Source organism: Seriola aureovittata, chromosome 9, assembly GCF_021018895.1.
Source record: "Seriola aureovittata isolate HTS-2021-v1 ecotype China chromosome 9, ASM2101889v1, whole genome shotgun sequence".
Taxonomy (NCBI): Eukaryota; Metazoa; Chordata; class Actinopteri; order Carangiformes; family Carangidae; genus Seriola; species Seriola aureovittata.
The window spans coordinates 751,794-774,304 of NC_079372.1; the positions used below are offsets into that span (position 1 = coordinate 751,794).

General features: G+C 42.9%; 1 protein-coding gene across 4 annotated transcripts in view; it reads left to right on the top strand.

The window, feature by feature from the left end:
• LOC130175196 (uncharacterized) overlaps positions 1-22,511 on the top strand; it is a 32,963-nt gene that overhangs the window by 3,213 nt on the left and 7,239 nt on the right. For 3 of the 4 annotated variants that reach the window (XM_056385540.1, XM_056385541.1, XM_056385543.1), the window contains exons 2-14: positions 5,925-6,122; positions 6,238-8,683; positions 9,386-9,506; positions 9,681-9,774; positions 10,074-10,160; positions 10,942-11,058; positions 11,142-11,240; positions 11,483-11,634; positions 13,012-13,150; positions 14,663-14,785; positions 14,876-15,073; positions 15,952-16,625; positions 21,245-21,691. In XM_056385540.1, the coding sequence (XP_056241515.1) occupies positions 5,925-6,122; positions 6,238-8,683; positions 9,386-9,506; positions 9,681-9,774; positions 10,074-10,160; positions 10,942-11,058; positions 11,142-11,240; positions 11,483-11,634; positions 13,012-13,150; positions 14,663-14,785; positions 14,876-15,073; positions 15,952-16,625; positions 21,245-21,691 (4,895 nt within the window). The remainder of the gene's footprint in view (positions 1-5,924; positions 6,123-6,237; positions 8,684-9,385; positions 9,507-9,680; positions 9,775-10,073; positions 10,161-10,941; positions 11,059-11,141; positions 11,241-11,482; positions 11,635-13,011; positions 13,151-14,662; positions 14,786-14,875; positions 15,074-15,951; positions 16,626-21,244; positions 21,692-22,511) is intronic. The other variant, XM_056385542.1, reaches the window with a different exon arrangement.

Consider the following 22,511-nt stretch of genomic DNA (forward strand, 5'->3'; position numbering starts at 1 on the left):
TTCCTTCCGCAAGCTCCAATTTGCAGATCCCCGTGAAGCTACTAAATATACTGTCTGGCCCTTGCAGTGTCTCAGTGGTCATGTACAGCAGCTCTGCTCAGTGTTTATGTCCAGCTCCAGGGTTATATGGTTTGTGCCTGTGCTCAGGTGTCATCAGGTGTGTTGAGGTAGAGACCCACAAAATGCTGCATTCAGAAAAAGAACAAGATTTAAAAAGAAAAAAAAACTTTTTAACTTTGTACCTTTTAGTCTAAAGGTGCAGCTTTTAGGCTAAAAGGTACAACACCTATTAGGTACATCCATTTACTCCAGAAAAGTGAAGCCCCCCTGACACAAGATGGAATTTGGGACCTTTTTTATATATATATCTTTTCATGTTGCAGATTTATAGAAGTTGTAAATAGCACAGGATATTAAATATTTACACAACTAGAAGGACACTCAGAGAGCGCAGACCTCCACCAAGGCTAATGTCAAACAACATACACCAGACTTCATTGAAACAAAATAAAATTCACAATAAATGAGCTGCATCTGTCCCAGAATAAGTGGTTCCTCCCTGGCCCCGGCCCCGGCCCCGGCCCCGGCCCCGGCCCTCCACAAAGTTCAGTTCAAACCGGTTCAGTACTTTCTGCGTAATCCTGCTGACAATAGATAGAATATAAAATAAACAGACACGGATGAAAACATAATCTCCTTGGCAGAGGTTAAAAAGAGAAAAGATCTGATACAGTGTGTGTTGTCATCTCACATCTCTATTTCTATAGTGACAATGAAGGAAAAAGATAAATCCTAATAATTAAACGTAATTTGGGGATAAAATTTCAATGAAATTTAAATATGGGTCCTTCAACACAGAAGACAAACAGGAATAAAACATAGTAAAGAGGGGCCCTTAATTATGCTAATTAGTCATTTAATTGTAGTTGAGGGTTGAGGGTTGGATATTAGTTCAAAGCTGAAAGAAGTTCTTGAATAGTTTTGACATGTTGCTTCTTCACCATGAAAGAATCTCAATCTGTTTTAGCTCGTCATCAGTTCACGCATTGTGGAACGTTCCTGCTGCGACACTCTGCTGTTCTTTATTGATTGTTCTGTGGTTTGTCACTCCTGCAGCTTTTGCGTCAGAGCTAATCTGTTTATTGCACAATTGAATTTTTGTCCAAATGACAAAATAGTTCAGATTGTTTGTCACTGTCAGTATTTCTTGGTCAGGTCACATGTTTGCAGAGAGCTGTTGTCTGTCAGAAAGTTATCTATTTTAGTGAATGGCTCAGCAGAGCAGCAGGCTGAACACACACCCAGGTCATCAGACTATTGTGATGCACATGTTAGTGACGGAGTCCTTCCCGCTGAAAAGAACTGAGCAGAGGCAAAACGTCTGCTGTTTTAGTTTGTTTTTGAGGTTGTGCATTGTAATCTTGTTTATTTCACAGCACCTCCCAGTTCCTGTTTTTTTTTTTTTTTTTTACTGTGGGTGGAATTACAACACTTGAAGCTCATGTTCGACTTCAGTCCAAAAATGTCAAGCTGAGTGGACAGAAGTGATCACAGTATGACTGAAAAGACAAATCTTGATCAAAGTTCCTGAAAAGTCCAGACTGATGGAGATCATTCTATAACACTCAGAAGATAAAAAACTCCTCCCTTCATTTCTGCCCTTCAGCTTTTCTCTGTGTGGGCAGCAGACAGCAGCATTTGTGTATATCAGCTCAGATGGTAAACCACAGATGTAAACACAGGAAACCGACTCTTTTCATTCTTATTTAGAAGCTCTATCAGCGTCTGAAATGCTTTGAAGTTTGGCCAAATCACATCAGTTGTGCTTATTGTCCTTTACATATTTCTCAAGAATGTTACTTGTGAGGATACTTCATAAACTGATGGGATGTACAGTAATTATATAAATAATGAAGTTGAAGTTAGTGTCATGAAAATTGTCATTTCTGGAATCAAACGCTTTTAATGACAGTATTGTTGTTTTCAGTCTTTCCAAAATGTAGTGTGTCCTCATCTATTACCACGGTTGAAATTAGGGATGGAACAGTTCATGAAAAAAATCCATCCCATTCGGTTTGCTTGTCTCGGTTCGGGGCATGTGTGTATTGTTCAGTTCAGGTTATGTGCAAAAAAGCCTTGCACCAGTAACCCAGTGAAGTTTTGTTCATGTCCAATATGTTGGCTCACCTGACCCAGTGTGGGGGGGGGGGGGGTAACAACTGTTGATAACTATTATATAGAATGTGATATATTATAAAGGGACAATGGAGTCACCTGGTGGCCTACTTTAGTGGATGTGTATCATGTAGTCTCAACATCCTTGTTTGAAACCAGGCCGGGGACTTTTGCTGCATGTCATCTAAAAACAGTAATGTCACAGTTCAAGACACACTGCAGAAGGGGATAAAAGTCCCACAGGAATGTATGAAGTCATCATGAATGCTTTTATTTTTTTCATTGTAAAATATTTTGTTCTTGTCCAGGCAGGAAGCTGCCTGACATCAGGAATGTTCAAAGACTATTTCTGTTTCATAATGATACTGGGCAGAGATTGTCAAACTGTCTTCAGCTCGCGCACTGGGACATCTTATCCAGAGTAATGTGAGCATCGTCATTTATTTCAGTGGCTGAGTGAGAGAGGTCTGGGCGTTTATATAGAGCCGTGTGAATCTGCAGCAACAGTATGCTGGCCCGGGCAGAGAGACAGGTCCTTACAGCTCATACACCACATACTGGAAACAGACTCTCAAATATACACACACACTCAACAATGCATTCATGGTTTTACAGCATTAAGTTTTCAAGTCAGTATTTAAATAACTGACATAGAGAAACCTGTAACCAGCTGACTCATATTACCAGCAGAGTTCATTAAATTTAAATTTCACTCTTGTAAGCTCTACAAAGGCTTTTTAGCCTTGGCATGTTTATTCATCCAGTAGAGAGCACACAGCATCAGTTTCCTTCTTAAGATCACATTCATTTACATTTCAGCTATTTTCAAGCTGACCTTTTCAAATATCATCAGCCCAAATATAGAGTCCCCAAGTGAGAAAAACAGTGGAAGTCACTGACATTATTTGATGATGAAACAGGTGCTTGTTGTCTTCAGGATGGGAAAACAATGAATTTAAAATTCATGAGCTTTGAGCTAAAATTGCTCACAGTACATAATGTGCTTCTGAGCCTCCAACCATCCTCACCCCCCACTTATTTGACAGCCATACCCACTGCTTCCATTACTGTCCTCCTCCTCCTTCGTGTTATCATGATGACCATTGCTGTGTTTTGTCCCAGCAGGGTGTGGCAGGACTGACCAGAAAGCTCTGAGTCACTGTGTTGTTTGTGGAGCTGTCAGAGCTGCAGACAGGCTGAGAGTCCAGCTTCAGACTTCAGTTTCAGATGATAATGTCGCAGGATGAGATAGAGGGGGTGGTGATGAGCATTGTTGCTCGACAAAAAAAAAAAGGGGACAGGCAGTGGGAGATACATTAGAAACAACAAACATCCAGACACAGAATAAGGAAAAGAACTCAGTTAGAAAGTCCATTTAGTATAGAGTGCAAGTCTTAAGGCCTTTTCAAAGATTTGCCCTTTCAAAGGTGCAGAGTAGGAGATGCACAACAGATAAGAGGCAGTGAGCCAGTGTTGGTGTGAGGGGACATAATTCATCAAGCCCTGACACACCCCTCTCTGTTTCTATCTGCATGTCAGTCTGTCACTGCTGCTGGGAACCATTGAGGTGTGTGGAAGGATTTAACAAAATCACAACGAGAAAATCAAAATATGACTCGAACATCTTTTGATATGAACCCAGTTTTAAATGTGTGATTGGTGGGTTTTTTGTTGTGATGACAGTTTTGTCTTGTTCTCCTGGTTCTTGTTTTTATGTCAAATAAAGGAACAGTTGGACACTTTAGGAAATACTTCCTTTCTGACTGAGAATTAGAGGAAAAGATTGATACCAATGACATATCTCTCCATTACATATCATGCTGTGACAGAAAGTGAATAAACCTAAATGTTGAACCATGAAGCATTTCCTCTGCTTCTTTCCCTACACTGACATTGGTGTTATCACATACAGTGAAATCACTGAACACATACCTGGGAAAAAAGGGCAGCAGCATTCATGCTATGCGTCAACATTCACACATCACCCTTCCTGATACCATATATCTCCCCACAGAGACTCCATGTATGTATATATACATTAACCCCTGAGGTCTGCTGCCGTGGCCTTTGCCAAGCTAAATAAAGCAGGGCCTAAAAGTGGGTAGCGGGCCATGAGTTCAGGTCAAAGGGAATGTGAAACCATAAACCAGGAGGCTAGCTAGCCTTGAGACCAGCCATCACACGACTGTGTTTACTTGGTTGTTTGCTGACAGGCTGGCTGAATATATGTTTAATGATGAGTTTGTGTAGCTATTCTCTCAGCAGGTCAGGAGGTTGAGGACAAGGCCTCTGTAATTTACTGTAAGACCTCAGTCAGATGAAAGTGACTGACTCCAGGTTTCCTGTTGTGTAGCATTGCTGCACATCACAGAGGATTTATATAATCTGTAACTTTTCTACATTAAAATGTCTAATAATGACTAGACCTATGTTATATATTTTTTTGAGTTGTGTTCATATATTTCTATCAATTCTCAAACCTAGAGAAAAACGTAATTCTAATATGGTAATGCATGTGGTCTCCTGTCAATGACATCATATCCTATATGATCATGTGACAGTGGTTTTGTTTCCTGCCAGAAGCTCAGCATTTACTTAAATACATTTTTTACATACACTTGGTGGTTTTCAGCTCTATATTTGAACCAGATGAAGGATTTTAGTCATCGGAAGTCTGGATCTGAAGCTCAGCTCCCAGCTGCTGGAGACGTCTTGTCCTGTGTCACTGAAGAGCATCAGTGAATCTCTGAAGTTTAAAGTCAAACTGCTTTCTGGGTGTTTCTACTGGTTTTAATCTCCTGGTGTGTTTGTTATGGAGAGGAGGACACCTCTGTGGATAATTCAGCTGCTGGTAAAAACCTCCTGAACATCTGGTTCATAAGTTATCAGAGAAACAATCAGAACAAATGTTAGTGTCGCTCAAACACTGACTTTAAATGTCAAACTGCTTTATTCAGTGTTTTTAATGGTTCTAATCACCGGGTCTGTTTGATTTCCTGAACCACTGACACTGAAGGAATCCAAACCGGGAGGAGCTAATGGTGATGGTGATGAAGACAACAACTCCCATGATCCCACACTATTTCATGACGTCACCCAATGTCGCCTTTTTTTTTGTTTTGAGAGACCCCTAGAGGCGGGTGGCAAGAGGAAGAGGAGGCAACATGATAAATTGAGTCAGTTTCAAGAATTTGATTTATCATCATTTGTAAAGCAAACATATTTAAAATATTTGTTGGTTCTGGCTTCTCGGATGTGAGAATTTACTGCTTTTCTGCTGCTGTTTTATATAATTGTGAAACTTAACATTTATGAAACTGTGATGCACAGTTTTCAAAATTTTCTGACATTTTTTATACTAATAAATGAATCAGAAAAACAAACATAATCATTAGTTCCAGAGTACCAGCGATTGAACATAAAGATTTCATTCAAAAGGCATAAACATTTCATGCTAAAGGCAAAGTAATATAGTATAGCATAGTATTTCGCAGTTTGCAGTGACTCGTTTATGTTATTGTCTTCCTTGGCTGAGCAGCTGAACATGTGAATATGTGGGTGGTATGTGAAATTACATCACATTGCAAGGTTTAAGTTTGAGAAGTTAGTGACTATTTCCATTTGAACTAAGTTTTCATCCAAGTGGTGCATGTTCGTACACTGTCACTCACAGAATATGGCTTTTTGACCTTGAAACTGATAAACAATGATTTTCCTAAGCCTCTGCTTTCTCTCCTGTGTCTCTTCAGAACCTTGATTCTCTGGAAGGCTCGATCCAGAACTTGCTCTCGGTGCTGTACCCGCCCTTCGAGGCCACCGCCCCCACTCTTCTCAGCCAGCTCTTCCAAATCATTGATGGTCGTTATCAGGGAGACGCCCTGCGGTGCCTGCTGGAGTTCCTGGTCCCGGCCGAGCACATCTTGAACATTGTGCAGCAGGCTGCATGTGTAGGTCAAGAGACATACATACAAAAAGTAAAACATACAAAGCTGCACTGAGATCCTCCTGCTGGACTTAATATCATAATAAAAATCTTGATATATTTGTCTTTCTCTCTTTTAGGATCAGTACTCTGATGTACTCTTCCTCTGTGAGGGCTGGCCTCTGTGTTTGCATGACCAAGTTGTCATCCACCTCGCTCCCCTCAACCCCCTGCTTCTTCAGCCGGGTGACTTTTACCTCCAGGTGACACCATTTTGTGACCAGTCAGCTCGCATTGTGGTCTCCAGCCTCCTGGAAGAGGAGGGGCTTAGAACAGAGGTAGTGGAGGAGACCCCAATCCCTGAAACTTCCTATCCTTGTATATTCAGCTGTGATTGGTTAAAGGAGATCAACCAGGGCCGCCATGGAACACCTCTCGGCCAGTGCCTACTTGCCACCGAGCAGGGCGTGGTGAGGTTACCATGGGAACGGGTGGCTCTGCCTGATTTTGTGGGCGTGCCAGAGTGTGCTGGGATTAGTATGGCCTCTGTTCCTCCTTCATATCCTCCTCTACCACCTCCGTTTCCACTTCCTCCACCTCTTCCTCATTTTTCTGAGAATTCTTCATCAAATCGTTCATTTCCTCCGTCTCCAGCAAAGGAATCTGCACAGTGTAATATAACCATTCAAAATTCAGTTTTAACAAATTCACACCCCTCTGCCTTCTCTGTGGAGACCAGAATATGTCCAGCCAAGCACGGCATTGCTGTGTCACTCTGCCTGGTGGATACTAGTGCTGCTTCTTCAGCTAGGCTGGTCAAAGAGAAAGAAACTAACACGGAGCCTAAGCCTATAGGCTGGGTCTCCCCAAATACATGGGACAGCCGTTTTACAGGGACAGATCCAAACACAGCTACAAAAACAAGCACAGTTTCAGGTACATGCACTCCTGCAAGTACGAATACGTGCAGAGGTGCAGATAAGATTCAGATTGTTTCTGAAACTAAAGGGCAAGATAAACATAAAGTCACAAACCTGCAAGACTCAGGCTGCAGCGGGTCAGCAGGCCAAGCTTCTGCAGAAGGAGAATATATCGATATACTGCAGGCAACTATGCTTTTTGTTAAAGCTCAGTCAGTAACAGAAGAACAACAGAAATTAGAAGTGCAAAGGCAGCCACACACAAAAACCCAAGCACAAATCCAAAAATATCCACAGAAACAAGCACAAATGCAACCACATGCACAAATAGAGTCATACAGGCAAACACAAAGGCACCCAAACACACAGACATCAGCTCAGGCACAATCACAAACACACAGTCCTTCAAGATCAGAGGCTCTTGTATCATTAACGCCCAACATTTCCACAGAAGCAGGACCTCCATTTGCTCTTCACCATTCCCAGTCACACCACACTCACCACAACTCCCTTGAACCCTCTCAGTGTGTCCGCACTGTCCGCTTCTCTGAGAAACCCTGTACCCCCTGCATGACAAGGAGACAGGGCGGGAAGGTTTCCAGAGCTCAGGAGCTGAGATGTCGATACAGGGACTCCTACCAGGCTGCTATACAAAACCCTGTTACCTTTGGCCAGGAGAAGAGGGGGAATATGTTAGCTGTGCTGGAGGAGGATTGTGATTTCTCTGTGTGTGATGACAGACAGAAGCCACCAGAGACTGAAGCAGGGGATCCATGGTGTAATGTTCAAGCAATGACACATGATCATGGGATCCAAAACCAGTCTCCTGTCCCTGTTAGTGGAACCATCTGTAAGGAATCAGGAGAAGCAAACACTGTTCCATATTGGAAACCAGGAGATTCAATCACTGCCCACTGTCTGGAGTACAGGGCCACAAATCATTTAAAATATGGTGGGCTACCAGAGCAGGCACCTGAAAAAACCACTGTGCCATTCAGGGAACCAGGGGATGCACACGCTGCCAAACCTTCTAGCTATTTACACAGTGTGAACAGAAAAACTTCAGCAGCAGGAACGTGGATAAACACTGATAGAGATTCCTCAAGCTCAAATGATCCTAAACAGTCAGATGTGATCTCTGCCAAACACCATGGATTACTGTTTAGTTCAAATGAGATTTCAGGGATGAGCATGACCCTCAAGCCTCGTGAAAGACTTCGAAACAGAACCACAGGGATGATTCCAAAGTCTCTTACAGTGCCACAAAACAGACAAGAATGTATGTCAGATGGAAGATGCTCTTCCCTCTCCACAGCAGTGGTGGACACCTCCGAGAAGTGTGCACTGGTCATTGTTGAAGGTCAAAATGTCAGGAGAAGAGAAAATACTGACTCCTTAGCAGAGATTCCCCAGCTTCATGTGGTCAAATGTAAAAACAGCACAGCCTTTGGACTGGTTTCACCCAAGATCAACAGGAGGAAAATGGTCATTCCAGATAGACATAGCCGTCAGACAGAGAACCTGTCACAGACAGATCCACCTCCAGCAGCAGACACACAGAGGATGTCCCAGTCTGCCTCTGCTCATCCCAGACCAGACCATCTCCCCCTAGGATCTCCAGACCCCAGATCTCACCCCCTCTATCTGGGAGTAGCATCTCTCACAGGTAAGTTCATTTGAGATGCAGTAAATTACATCAACAGCCACGATACTCATTATAACCCACATACATGGTTTGTCAGCTTCAAGAGCTACATAGTTTGTCAAAGTGTTTAAAATGACAACACAGAAAAAAAAGTAATAACTTGTTTTAATTTAAAGGTGAATTGCGTGTATCTAATTGTCTTTTGTCATGTTATCAATGCTTTTCTTTCAATGCTTTTTCTCTTTTCTCTTTTCAAAATGCAGTCGAACTAATCTACCTAGCTACAGTAGTTCTTACTCTTTACTTTAGCTGTCTTCTCATATTTTCCTTTAGCTTTTTGGTCCTTTATTATTTCCTTTCTTATGCTAGTATCAGGTAGCATACTTGCACTGTTGTCTGTCAAGCCACCATTGTTTTTGCACTTGAATTTAGTTTTAAGTGTCTTCTTGAAAAAAACATCACAGTACCATGAAAACGAATTATTTTGTATGTCTGGGACAACATGCAGAATAGCTACTTTAATGAAAACTGTACTTTGTTATAGTTTGACTGAACCCTTTCTGTACTTCCATGTGAGACTGGAGGTGCCAAAGTACAAAATGACCTGTCTCTCTGAATGTCTCTCTTCACCAAATATTGGTATGGCTACAGGAGAAAAATCCTCTTAAACAGAGAACAGCTTTTTAGATGTTCCCTGATCTTTTCCCTCTCTAACCCCACCAGGCGGCAGAGACAGGACAAGCAGGGCAATAGTTGAGCTCTATGGAGACCACGAAGGATGGAGATCAGCTGTAACAAGCCAGGAGCTCTTTCAGATGCTGCTCTACTTCCACTCAATCACCAGGTAAGGTGTTAACATCCATATCCCTGGGAATCAATGAACGAATCAAGAAATAAATGAATTAACCAAATGATCCACCAAAAGATTCAAACAAACCCACTGTATATTTATATAGGACATTCTGGCATCTCTGTGGTCACTGTTTTGTACTAATTTGTCTTTTATCTCTGTGTGTAGGAGAGAAATCAGAGAAGCTGGGATGACACTCATTTTTGATGCAAGGAAGTCACATCCTCAACCACAGCTCTACAAGGCCTTGATGACACTTCAGGTAAGAAACACACAAATGTCTGCATCACAGCAGATCAGAGCTCTCACACTGGAGGTCTCCTGAGCATAAACAGCATGTGACAAGATGTTTTTCCTTCACTTATCTGTAAGCAAACATGCATCCTATATTATAATGATATACAACTTGGCCTTTAATTGAATGACTGTATAGTACAGTTCATACTGGGAAGTGTGATATAATTTTCTAGTGTTAATATCAGTTCCATTTACTTTCTCGCTTAAAATGAAACATGGATTATTGTAGTTAAATGGCAGTAATTACATGTGTAACTGTTGCAGGAGCAGAGTCCCCAGGCGGTGAACACTTTGGTGCTGCTGGTGGACAAGGACTGCAGCCCCCGGCCTGAGAGATGTCCTGGGGTCCAGGTCAGGTTTCACCCTTCACAAGCTTTATTATAGAACACTGCATATGGAGAAAGACTTCTGTTTGGTTTCTTACAAAGTGTTATAATCTGAATAAGTTTCTATAAATACTTTTTGATCAAAGTGTATTTCTAGCCGTGCTTGGGACAGCAGTGTCCCAATGTCAGTTGGTTTGTCTGCACATCACTTTGATCCAGACTAAAAGAAAGAAACAGTATGGCTACAGACATTTACTCTCCAGAGGATGAATGCTAATGACTCTTCATATCATGACAAATATTGGGTGGACTGCTATGAAATTACACCACAAAACCTTTCCTCTAGTGCCACCAGCAGGCCACACTTTTTACTGTCACCTGTCGGTGACACTATCAGGTGTTTTTGTCTTGATCTCCAGCTGCAGCTGTTTCAACCTGCCCCTGATCTTCAAAGATTGAAGAAAATGTTTCGAGTTGCCTTCACCATGAGACGTCTTTGCATTTAAGCTAAAACCATACTGAATGAACAGTAGTCATTGTTCTCGGTGAGACAGATTTGGTAAGAGGAAAGAAAAAATATGAGCAAAACAAAAAAGGCTACAGATGACCATTATGGCCCAGTCACCTAAAACATTGCTGGCCCTCTATCCTTGATTCCAAAATATCAGCTTGGTTCATAAACAGATGATGAAGTGGGAAGTTTTGTTTCAGTTATAAAGATTGGAAAAGCAGCTAAATAGAGTTATTTTGTTGATTAGCACTGAAGCTGTGAAAACATGTTGGTGTTACTCTGTTACCTGGAGCAGACTGACTTGGTGACCACGATGAAAGCCTTGCTGAAGCTGGTGGAGGGGAGTCAGCTGAGCTCCCGCCTGGATGGCACACTGTCTCACAGCCACTGTGACTGGATGGAGCTGCACCAGGTGAGACTCTGCCTCTCTCATTAGGCGGTGCACTAGTTTTTTCTCTTCTGTGCTCACAGTTCATTTGTGTGCACATCTTCTAGAAACTCTTCCCATTTGTATGTGATCTTCATGAGGCGTCCAGCCTGCTACTGAGAGCCATCAGTAGGTTAGAGGAGCCCCAGAGGACTGACACTGTGCAGGTACTGTAATGCTGTTCTTTGACTGCTGAGTTTACCCTGTGTTATGCAACTGCCTTCATGGATAATATAGTATGAGCAGTATAGTTTTATGGGAATAATATATTGGGGAAAGTACATAGAAAAGTTTTCAAGATCATTTCACAATATACTGTAGCAGCACAGGAAGTTCTTCAAAGTTCTTGATATGAACGAGTCACATTGTTTGCTGATGTTAAATGTTTTGTTAATGTTTTGTCCAACAGACTGTGCAGCAGTGCATGATGAACCAGAGGACTCTGATGAGGGATGTACTGGAGGACAGCAGATTGGTCAGCCTGCAGAGAGAGGGTGGAGCTGTCCTGGCGAGGCTGAGGAAGGAGAATGACCTCAAGTATCCCCACTGTGAGGACCTCAGGTAAGCACTGAGGAAAAACTCCTGCTCTTACCTGCTATATTTACATGTGCAGAAAAACCCAAGGGTTGGCCTGCAGACAGATTTGGATTGATGGACACTGTCCACTGACTTTGTTACATAGATAAAGATCACTATAGTACAAGTTAGTAGAGCATATTGCCATTTCTTAAATTCAAATACAAGCACAATATCACATCTGACTTGGTACAAAAGTCAAAAGCAAAAGTAAAAGGAATAAGATGTTTTAACGACACAGGTATGGATATGTAACTGCTGAACACCTAAAACTCGCAAATAATAGGCTTTATCCCTCAGTTGCTGTTTGTTTTTCTGGGTTATTAATCCATGGTATTCTACCTGACTCCATTCCATCTATTATACTTGTTTCTGTGGTTAAAGATAAAGCTGGGAAATAAAACAGTTCGGAGAACTACAGGCCTGTAGCCTTAGCCAGCATCCTATCTAAAGTGCTGGAGAGAATCCCACTAAATAGGCTGGAACAGTTTGGGTTTAAATGGAATTGACATGGACTGGAACTGGAACATGTGTGTATTTGCTTTTAAGGAGATTTTAGATAAATGTAAAAGGCAAATTTCCACAATTTCTATGTGTTTTATTGATGCTTCTAAAGTGTGAAATTAAATTAAAATGAAATTATACCAAAGAGGGGTTCCTAGATTTCTTGTGAGAAACGTTTTCTTGTCTGCACATCAGACAATGCAGGTTAGACGGGGAAATTTTATATCTGATCCGTTCAATGTGAATAATGGAGTTCGTCAAGGCGGGATTTTATCTGCTTTTCTTTTTAATATTTATATGGATGATATGTCACTGCAGTTAAATGGATGTGGAACAGGGTGCGTGTTTGGTAATTCTCTCATTAACCACTTTATGTATGCAGATGATTTGGTGATTTTCTGTCCATGTAGTGCTGGTTTTGAAACAGCTATATAATGCAAACAAGAGTAATATTATGATTGTCAGAAATTGGGAAGACAGAAAATTGTAATTTGCTCACTTCTTCCTGTCAGGTGTTGAATATTCAGGACATTACATAACCAATGACCTATCAGATGACAAGGACATCTACAGGAAGTGTCAAAACCTATACACACAAGCAAATATGTTGGCTCATAAATTTAGTGTGTTCAATGACTGATAAGATTTTTTTGTTTTGATTGGATTTTATGTGGATTTCTTTTTATTTGCTGTTGTTTTCTGCATATGGACCCCATGACATGTGTCCGTAATAAAGATATGAATGAGTACGTTTCTTTATATGCAAGTAAGACTTTTTTTCGAGGGAGATCATCAGTTTTTGTTTTTTTCTGATATGTATTTACTCAAGGCTGTGATCTGCCTTTTTCCTAAACGCAGTGATGCAGTGGACTCAGTGACCCGCCTGTACAACCTGGTGGAGGAGCAGGCTCACGTCCTCGTACAGAGGTCCAACCAGTCGCTGGAACACCTGGAGTACCTGCTGCAGCTCAGAGAGATGGAAGGATACTTCACCCAGGTACTGTACCCTGTCTTAACTCACCATAAATGTGCCTTTAGATGAAGGCAATTTACTTTCAAATAAAATGAAGTCTCAACAGTTCAGTTATTGACCTAAGAAATGATAATGTGATAATGTGAGTTGGCCACTGCCTCTTTGTTTTGAAGTGAACATTATAACCAAGAGTGAAAACATGTGCAGTTGTGCATTCCCCTTTACAAATGATCAAGGATTTTATACAGTGTGAGATTGTATAAAGAACTAGAATATTCCTGGAGAAATGTAGAATTTTTAATGTGCCTGCTACTTGGTGCATGTACTTTACTCCTCTCGTTTCAATCTGTACAAAGGACGTTACTGTCAGTTTCATTCATGTCGTAGAGACTTATCCTGACACACGTACATGCCCTAACAGAAGTTGGTCTACAATAAAGTTATACCACTATGTCCCCATATAGACCGTATCTTCCAAGATCGACCTTTTATGACCTACCTTACCTCTAACCTTTTTGAGACTCTTATTTTGAAAGTGTCTGTGCCTCTGTGTTTGGCAGTATATATTGCTTAAGGTTTTATACAACAGAGCCAATAATTGCTTATTACCATGTTTAGATTTTTATTTTGAAGGTTAATCCAATTCATGGAGATGGTGCTTGTGTGTTTCTGTCAATATATATATATATATATATATATATGTGTGTGTGTGTGTGTGTGTGTGTGTAAGAGAGAGAGTCTGGCTGTCAAAGACACAGAACTCATGCAAATCTATGAGAGAAAGGGGTCAGCAAACCTCTCAAACTCCTGCCATTTAATACAAATCAGTACATAATATCAGCAAAATTATCACATGTTCAGTGCCACAAGATTCTCCTGAACACCTCTATGTGTTTTTGAGCCAAAAATGTGGAAATAGGAGCGAGTTACAAAAAAGGGTCTGTTCTGGTTTTGTCCTGAAATCAGCTCCTGAATATGTATTGCAGTCTATGGGACAGTTGGAGGGTACGTCCATCAGTTTGAGGCTGACAGTTTAAATTCTCTGTGTCTCTGTGCTAAGGTAGACACTTTATATGAAACAGGACAAATTTGTCTACTAATGTCAAGATCGATATATGTGGCCGTAAAGACGAGTTACAGTTTTTTTTCAGACAAATTTGACAGCTTCTCCCACTCTAGCCCTGAACATTCTATACAATACACACCCATTATAAACTCAAGAAAAAGCATGTAACTAAAACTGTGATAAAACTGTTCGAGATATATAAAAAGTTGAATACAAGTTTAATAGCTGAAAGTCTTGTGAACATTCTAAAGTTTGAATGAAGTCTGTAGCTGAAAGTATGCTGACGTAGTTGAAGTTTAAAGAGGCTGAAAGTTTCAAGGATTTGAACATTGTATTCATTCAGCAATCCCACCAATAATAAAGATTTGAATAAGTATGCAGGATAATAATATATGCATTCAATGCTATTGCATTGCAGGCACATAATAATAACCAAACACAACACTGTTCTGCATCTTCCGTCCCTGCAGATGCAGCAGTGGTTTAATGTAGAAGGAGAGCGCCACCTGCTGGAGGCAGAATCAGTCGAAGACTCTGGAGACAGAATGGAGCAGATCCTAAACAGCTTCACTGGTTTCCTTATTGAAGCTAATGTGAGTCTAAGTTTTCTTGCGTCTGCCATTGTTTCTGTATTTATATTCCTGGTGTTTCTCTTTCTGAATCTCTCCCCTCTCCTTCCCCAGGACCGAAGACACCACTCCTTGTCACTCGTGTCAGAGGCAGAGAAGCTCCAGCGGAGCGGGCTCTCCTATCCAGAGACAGACACATTCTGGACTCTTGCCTGCACCTTCAAGTCAGGCCTGGAGGACTTCCTGTGCAGGGCAGAGGCCTGTGGCAGAGAGCTGCAGATCATGGTCAACGTGTGTGATTTTTGTGAGCAGGTTTGTATAAGATTAGTATTTAGAAATCAAGCACATGAGATCAACTCTTGCCCTGTAGGAGAAACCCACAAAGACACTGGTTTGTTGAAAGGATTGTTGCTCTGTTAAATTTATCTGTTACTCTTGCAAGTACCCTTTTTGGAAGGAATGCAGTTACAGTGTATATAGGTTTATATTCACCTATACATTTAAATGTAGAATATTACAGGGTCAAATTAACCAGTCACAAACAAATGTAACTTGTATTTTTCACTTGAACTAAACTGAAGTACATTCTAAAATCAATAATTCTGCTTTAAATGAATCAGGTTTTTTAAGTATTTCTAGTCAAGAAGATTTATAAAGTCATAATAAATATTGCTTTGGATGCACCTTTGTATAGCAATCTCAAACTCATTTTAACAGATCATCACTTATAATACTGAAATTGACACTTTTGCTCAAAGCAAATATATTTAGATATCTGTCTATCGTGTTCAAAAGAGCTACTGTGTGTATATGTGTGTTTTTTTTAAGGATATTAGAGAATTAAGGGAAAAAGGCAATACTCTAGCATTAATGAAGTCCAACATTAAAGAGCTGACAATGTGCTGATTCTTCTCTATGTGAACCTTCATCAGAGCATACATTAATCATGCAAACAATCAACAGGAAAACAATGACACCTGTTTTACTCTTGTACTTTAGAGTAAAGTACTTTATCACTACTCTTGTACTTGTACTTTATCACCTAGTTTTAAACATTGGTGAAATCTTACTGTTACTTGAATAACATTTGAGTCACGTTACAACACTACACTGAGTACAGGAGCATTATATAAACAAAGAAAATAAGTAATGTTTTTTGTATAGTAAAAGAAATCCTCTTTTACCACCAGGCTGTGGCTCTGGCCAGTGAATGCACTGATTACCTGGACCAGAGTCAATCAAACATTCAGCCAATACAACAGCAAATCCAAGACTCTGGACCGAGAACCCCCTCCCTTTGCCAGTCTGACCCCCCCACAGCTCAGGGCTCTGGTCCAACCACCACCAGTGCTTCACTGTCGGGCAGTGACAGCTCCATCCTTCAGACTTTCCAAGACAGGTTCCTCCAGTTTAACCCAGAGAAATTTCAGGAGGTGAAGGCAGAGGCCAGCGCTCTGCGGGGCTCCAGGGGGATGGGAGTCTGGAACGTGGCCTGGCTGAGATGTCAGGAGGCCAGACAGCAGCTTCAGGAGAGGATGCAGGATGTAGGTGGAGTTCACCACCAAAAGCCAGATTCTAGCAGCTGGTGTGAAGGTCATTATGTAGATGTGGTGAGCACTAATATTCAGACAGCATCACCCGGTGGCCAGTGTCTGGTGGTACAATCGACCCCCGGGCCTCGGCACCCACAGTGGGAGGGCATCATGTCAGGAGCGGTGGATTTAGGGAAGAGGAAGCCGATTCTGGGCATGAACAGGACTAATTCAACAAATGTAGTCGGCTGTAACATCATCATCAAACCTGAGGATCATGGTGATGCTGGAACCAGTCAGGAGTCAAAGGTCACTCCACAGTCACCTCACAGGTAATTTAACTTCTTTGTTCATCCATTCATATCACTTGATTAGGATTTAACCACAGTAGTTCATTCACTATTTCTGCCACACAGTCCAGAAATATTGCTGCTAGCACTCCTTTGAGTCTTCTGCTGATATTTGTAATAAGAACACATTTTCTTTCATTCTGCATTTATCTAAAAGTGATTGTAACCCACTGTGTCATTCATACATATCTTGATCAGTATAGGAACTGTTCCCAATCACAGAAATCCTGACACTACATAATGAATAAAAAAAACAAATGCAACAAAAAGCAGCTGGATAGTAAGTACTACAATAATGTATTACTCCTGGATATTTAGTTTTCCCTTTGTTCCCCCCTTAAATAGTTTCAAGGCAACTTATTCCAGTTACTGGGCTGCACCATCCATCCTGTGGATCATTTTACACATATTTTCCTTCTACAAAGCTTGGCATTTTTTTTGGTAAACTTCGGGTTCTCTATCATGTCAAGACTGTCTCTCCACCCTACATATATTCCGTATGTACAGGGACTCCTACGGGGTCAGCTGACATGGATACTCGTTAAGAAACATCACCTGTGGTGTCCACGCAGTAATTAGCAACACCACGAATGCGAGGCCTCTTTGATTCCTTGATTCCCACATAGTCGAGCAGACGCGTGTATCTTGATATTTGAGTAGATGAGATTGAATGTAGCATTTGTTTTTTTTAACATCAGCGTGGTCCACTTACCTTGTAAGTTGGAGAGCTGGTCTACGGGCCCCTCTCTGGCCCGCTGCATAGTCTGACAAATGCTGCTTCCAGACAGAACGTAGCTTGCGCTGCGCTCGCCAGGAGGACAGACCAAGTTTTCAAAACTTATAGCGGGACCACAGACTGTATATGAGCGGACCAGTGGCGATTGCTCTAAGACTGCAAGGGAAGCTCAGCTTCCCCTAAAATGTCAACAAAATAAGTGGTCAAATATGTTCTGTTGTGTGAACATTTCACTGACTAAATATGCACTAGAACACGTTCATCTTTTGTTCAGAATTAGCTCCTTATCACAGGTAACCGACACGACTTCCTTCTCATTCATCCCCGCAGCGTCACAGAGCTTTACACAGTGTAGACGCCGAGCGTCTCCTGACGTCACTGGGGAAGCAGAGAGTGGGTTGTTCCACTGCAGCCAAACTAGACGGTCATTGGATAAATGCTGGGCTTTGTCCCGCCCATCGGACGCTCAGCGTCTCTGGGGGTCTATGGGGCAGTGGGCTGGCCCGGACGCTCGGCTTCTGCATGATGATTGGATGATCTGTCTGAGGCTGAGTCCCTTTTTGATTGACAGCGAAATGAGCGAATAAGCGATCTTGAAGTATAAGCATCCACCGGAGAAGTTTTCAAGTTTTTCATTCCGTTGTTCGGAGTTGATCTGGAGACGTTACTGATCCTCAGCGACTTTGTCTTTGTTAAAAACGACTAGCGTTGTGTTTGGCGACTCTCTTCTGTCACTCTGCGAATTTACATATAAATAAACAGACACATTTTATGATGTAGGCCGAAAATGAGCTTCCCCTCCTTATAAGACCAGCAACCGCCACTGGAGCGGACATATCCACACTGCAGGTAACCTCCGGTGTGTTCGGTTGCTGAAAGATGTATCTTTCCTGTGCTCAGAAGAAAGCGTTAGCACTACATTTACACATGCCTGCCTACAACAAGCTAGACTGTTAAAACCATGGATTGTATATCTTGAAACACACATGACATCCCGACAAATCGGCCATTAGAAATAATGGGTTTCAGAGCGCAGCGGTGCCGTTGCCGTGTTCTGTCTGAAAGCAGCACAACACTCACAGCCCTTGTTCCTCGTGGAATCTGACCTCGGACGACGCGAACGAACATACTTTAGCTGCGTGTGATTTCAGGACGTAAGCAAGGGGAAAGCCGGGTGACGGGCATGCTTCTATCTTCCACTTAGGCTTCGAGTGTGGGATGTATGAGGGGTGAATAGTGCTACTGGTGGCATTTTCCAGCGAATCCTGAGTTGCATAAGCATTCACATAGATTCAAACATATCAATTGTTTAAAAAAAATAAATAAATAAAGCAAATCTAGTAGCCCACACCTGTTCTGGTTGTGGGATAAAAATGCCAATGGATGATGGTCACAATCACTGTGTCCATTGCTTAGGGCTGGACCATGGCCAGCCAGGACCCAGCATCCTGTATGAACTGTTTTATTCTGCCAGCTAGAGTGAGGGAGGCTAGGGCTCTAGCATTCTCTCACAAGTGTACAGCCACTTTCATTGGGCAGCAGGTGAAGCAGCCAAAAGTGGTGGTTTGGAATGACCAATTGGGGGTGAAGCCTCAATTGGTCAATACCCTGGGTGCAGTCATCAGAAAAGTGCTGGCAATGCCCTTCCCTGTGTCAGCCCCATTTACTGTACAGCAGCCCTCCTCTGGCCAGGTGAGGCAGGGGAGCTTGATAGTGCATTCCATATCTGATGCATCGGATGAAGGGGGGTTGTAGTCAGAGGTCAAGGACCTCCCCCCTGGTCAAGTGTGTGTGGAGGCAAGGCAGGTAGAGGAGGCGCAGGAGCAACCACCTCCCCTCTATTGCCAACTCATTGTCCGGGCCGCTCAAGCATTGCAAATTAAAATGCCAGCTGAGATAAGCCAGGCAGCCTCCCGTTTTGATGATGAGGTGAGTCAGCCACGCTCTTTCTCTGTACCGCTGCTTCCCAATTTAGAGGAGCTGTTACTGAAGTAGTTTGCTAAACCGTCAGAGGCCCATCACTGGTCAGGTCTATGTAGACGACTAGCATGTGTGCATGGTCGGGTCGAGGATTGGCTGTGGACCACCACCTCCCATGGATCAGGCCTTAGGGGCCTTGGTGTCCCCCACCAAGTCTGTCTTGGGGAAGCCGAGCTGCCCAAGCAGGAACACTAAAATTATGGATGCCATGCTTGCCCGAGTGCATTGAGCTATGACAATCCAGGGACAGCTGGTTAATACAGGGGCTATTTTGGTCTTGTATCAGCACCAGCTGGCCAAACGGTTGGAGGAGAGAGGTTCTGACCTGGTTGCTGAGGTACAGCAGGTGTCCTCGCTCCTAGCTAAGCTAATGAAGAGCAGGCGGTGGCAACTGGCAGGACCATGGCCTCCCTCTGGATGGTGAGGCATCATATCTGGCTGTCTCAGGCACAGCTGCAGGGGGAAAACCGCACCTGTTTGCTTAGGCTGTCTGTGGTGCTATCTGCAATATTTGGGCCAGATGCAAGTAAAATGCTCAGCCCCTCAGCACAGGAGGGTTGTGGCTGCAGTGATCGACACTCTCCTGGTAAAGAAGGCCATCAAAGAGGTGATGCAGGACAATCAGCAGGCTGGGTTCTATTCCTGTTATTTTCTCATTCCCAAAAAACATGGGAGGTTGAGACCAATATTGGATTTGAGAGGGTTCAATTAGTTTGAGACCCCTACGATGCAAGATGTGTGACTGGGCACAGATGCAGTGGCACATAAGTGGCCGCAGGGCCTCCTGGCTTTGGGCTCAGGGGCTCAGACTTTGGGCCTGGCGGAGGGTTGCTGTGACCTTATTGCTCAGTTTCTTAAAGGTGCCCATAAGATTTCTCCCTACCAAAGAAGGCCAGCTGTCCCCCCATGGGATTTTGAGCTGGTGTTGTCAACCTTGCAGCATGAGCATTTCGAGCCACTGGAAACAGTTGGCTTTCTCTCAAGTCGGCATTCTTGTTGGCGGCTATGTCAGCAAAGTGAATGGGAGAGCTTCATGCTCTTTCGATACACGAGGAATGCTGCCACTTCTTCCCAGGTGATGCTCGGGTGGTGCTGTGCCCAAACCCTGTATTCCACCCTAAGATCTGGTCCGAGGCCCAAGCCGGTCTGTCTATTGAGCTGCACCCCCACAACACCGTCCTCAAGACGGTGTTGTGGGGGTGAGTGAGACATCACTGTTGTGCCCTGTCAGGGCCTTGACAGGCCTCTTGGTCGACCCGATCCACTTTTATCAGGTTCTACTGCATGAATGTGGCAGCCAGTACCCCATTTGCTGAGCATGTGCTGGGCACAGTGCAGCATGACAAGGCCTGACAATCTATGCAACTGGGACCAAGGCTCTTGCAATAAAGATCCTTGGCCCATACATATGGAATATGTAGGGTGGAGAGATAGTCATGACACAATAGAGAATGGAATATTATGTATGTAACCCAGGTTCTCTGAGTGGAGAGAAGCCGCTAGAAGCCACTCCAAAATGATTCCAATCAAGGTTAACCAAAGAGGCCACGCATGCATGGTGTTTATATAACCACATGTTGCTAATCAGTGCATGGCCACCACAGGTGATGTGTTTTAAAGAGTATCCATGTCAACTGCCCCCGAGGGGGTCAGTCCCCATACATATGGAATATGTAGGGTGGAGGGATAGTCTCTCCACTCAGAGAACCTGGGTTACATAAGTAACCTTCTATCTCTACTGGAATTTGAAATAAAGTTCTGAGTTGGAGGTACAGCATGAGTTTGTAACATCATCAGTGAGTCTGTGAGATTGAGGAGGTGAAGGGTCCAGTTCTTGGTGCTCCTGCTGCAGCACTTGCTGACTCAGTGTGTCATTTTCAAATAGATCATCAAGGAAAACAGAAAGAGAGACGAGGAGGAGACAGGCGAGCAGAGCCAGGAGTGAGCGAGACGCCGCTGCTCTGTCGCAGTCCCACACTGTCGGATGCCAATGGTTTCCATGGGGACGAGGTCTCAGAGCGAGGTCAGTGAGCCAAGACTCATGCGCCATAGGAGCAGCGACAGCAGGGTCATCCGCTCCTCGAGAGAAGCGGGTTCAAACCCCGTCGTCCTGCACCCACCACGGTCAGCCGTCTTGTTGGATTCTCAAGGAGGCACAGAAGTTCCAGATCTCCCGCCATGGGAGCTTTTGCTCAGAGGACTCCTGCATGAGCGACCGGGGCGCCGCAGGGGGTGATGGGACTCTGTGCTGCAAGCATTCCAGCCTGCCCATTGGGAGATATGAGGGAGATTTTTGTTTGGCAAATCCACAGGAGAGTGGCAGCAATGCCCTGTAAGTTTATCAGAGTAGATGTGGGTGAAATGAACTTGCATTACTCATAAAAAAAGATTTGAATTATCAGAAATTTGCTCTGCAAGATACTACTCTGTGAAAATTCAATTATACTAATCTTGTGAGTCTTGTGAGGCTTAAATAGATTTCATGCCCTCTTTTTTGTCTCTAAGCTGACAATGAAGTGCTACAGGTATTGTTTCTTCAGACTTTTTTAATTTGGGAACATGAATGGATTACAGAATGGGTAACAGACACAGACCCCAAGCTTGAAGTGATTACTAACGATGAGATCTGACCAGCCTATCGTCCTTAGGCCACACTAAACTTAGCAAAGCCATTCCAATATGTTTGAAAGCAAAAGCTGTAGGAGAGGAGCATTTTATTTTTGTGCCCAGGGTCCTGTTGTCTCATAATCCATCCATGCGTGGCATGTTTCTTGTGTATCACAGTGCATATGGAGAGTAACAGTGACAGCATGTGACTGTGTCATCTAATGAGACTTTGACCATTGTTGATAATGATGCATAACTTAAGATAAGTAAATATCAACATAGTGGCCAAATTGTATTTATGAACAAAATCTGTACAGCATGTTTTAATTTTGCTCAGCCAGAGAGCAGAGGGCTGGAGAACACTGATTCATCAATTAATGAATCAATTACCAAATTGATTTTATCTATATCCTTTCATCACATGCATGTTTCAAAAGACACAGATCTTACACAGATCTAACAAACTAATAATCAATGACAGTATTTCGAAATTAAAGTAATGTATCATTCAATAAGGAGAGGGAAAGCAAAACAGAATAACGTGT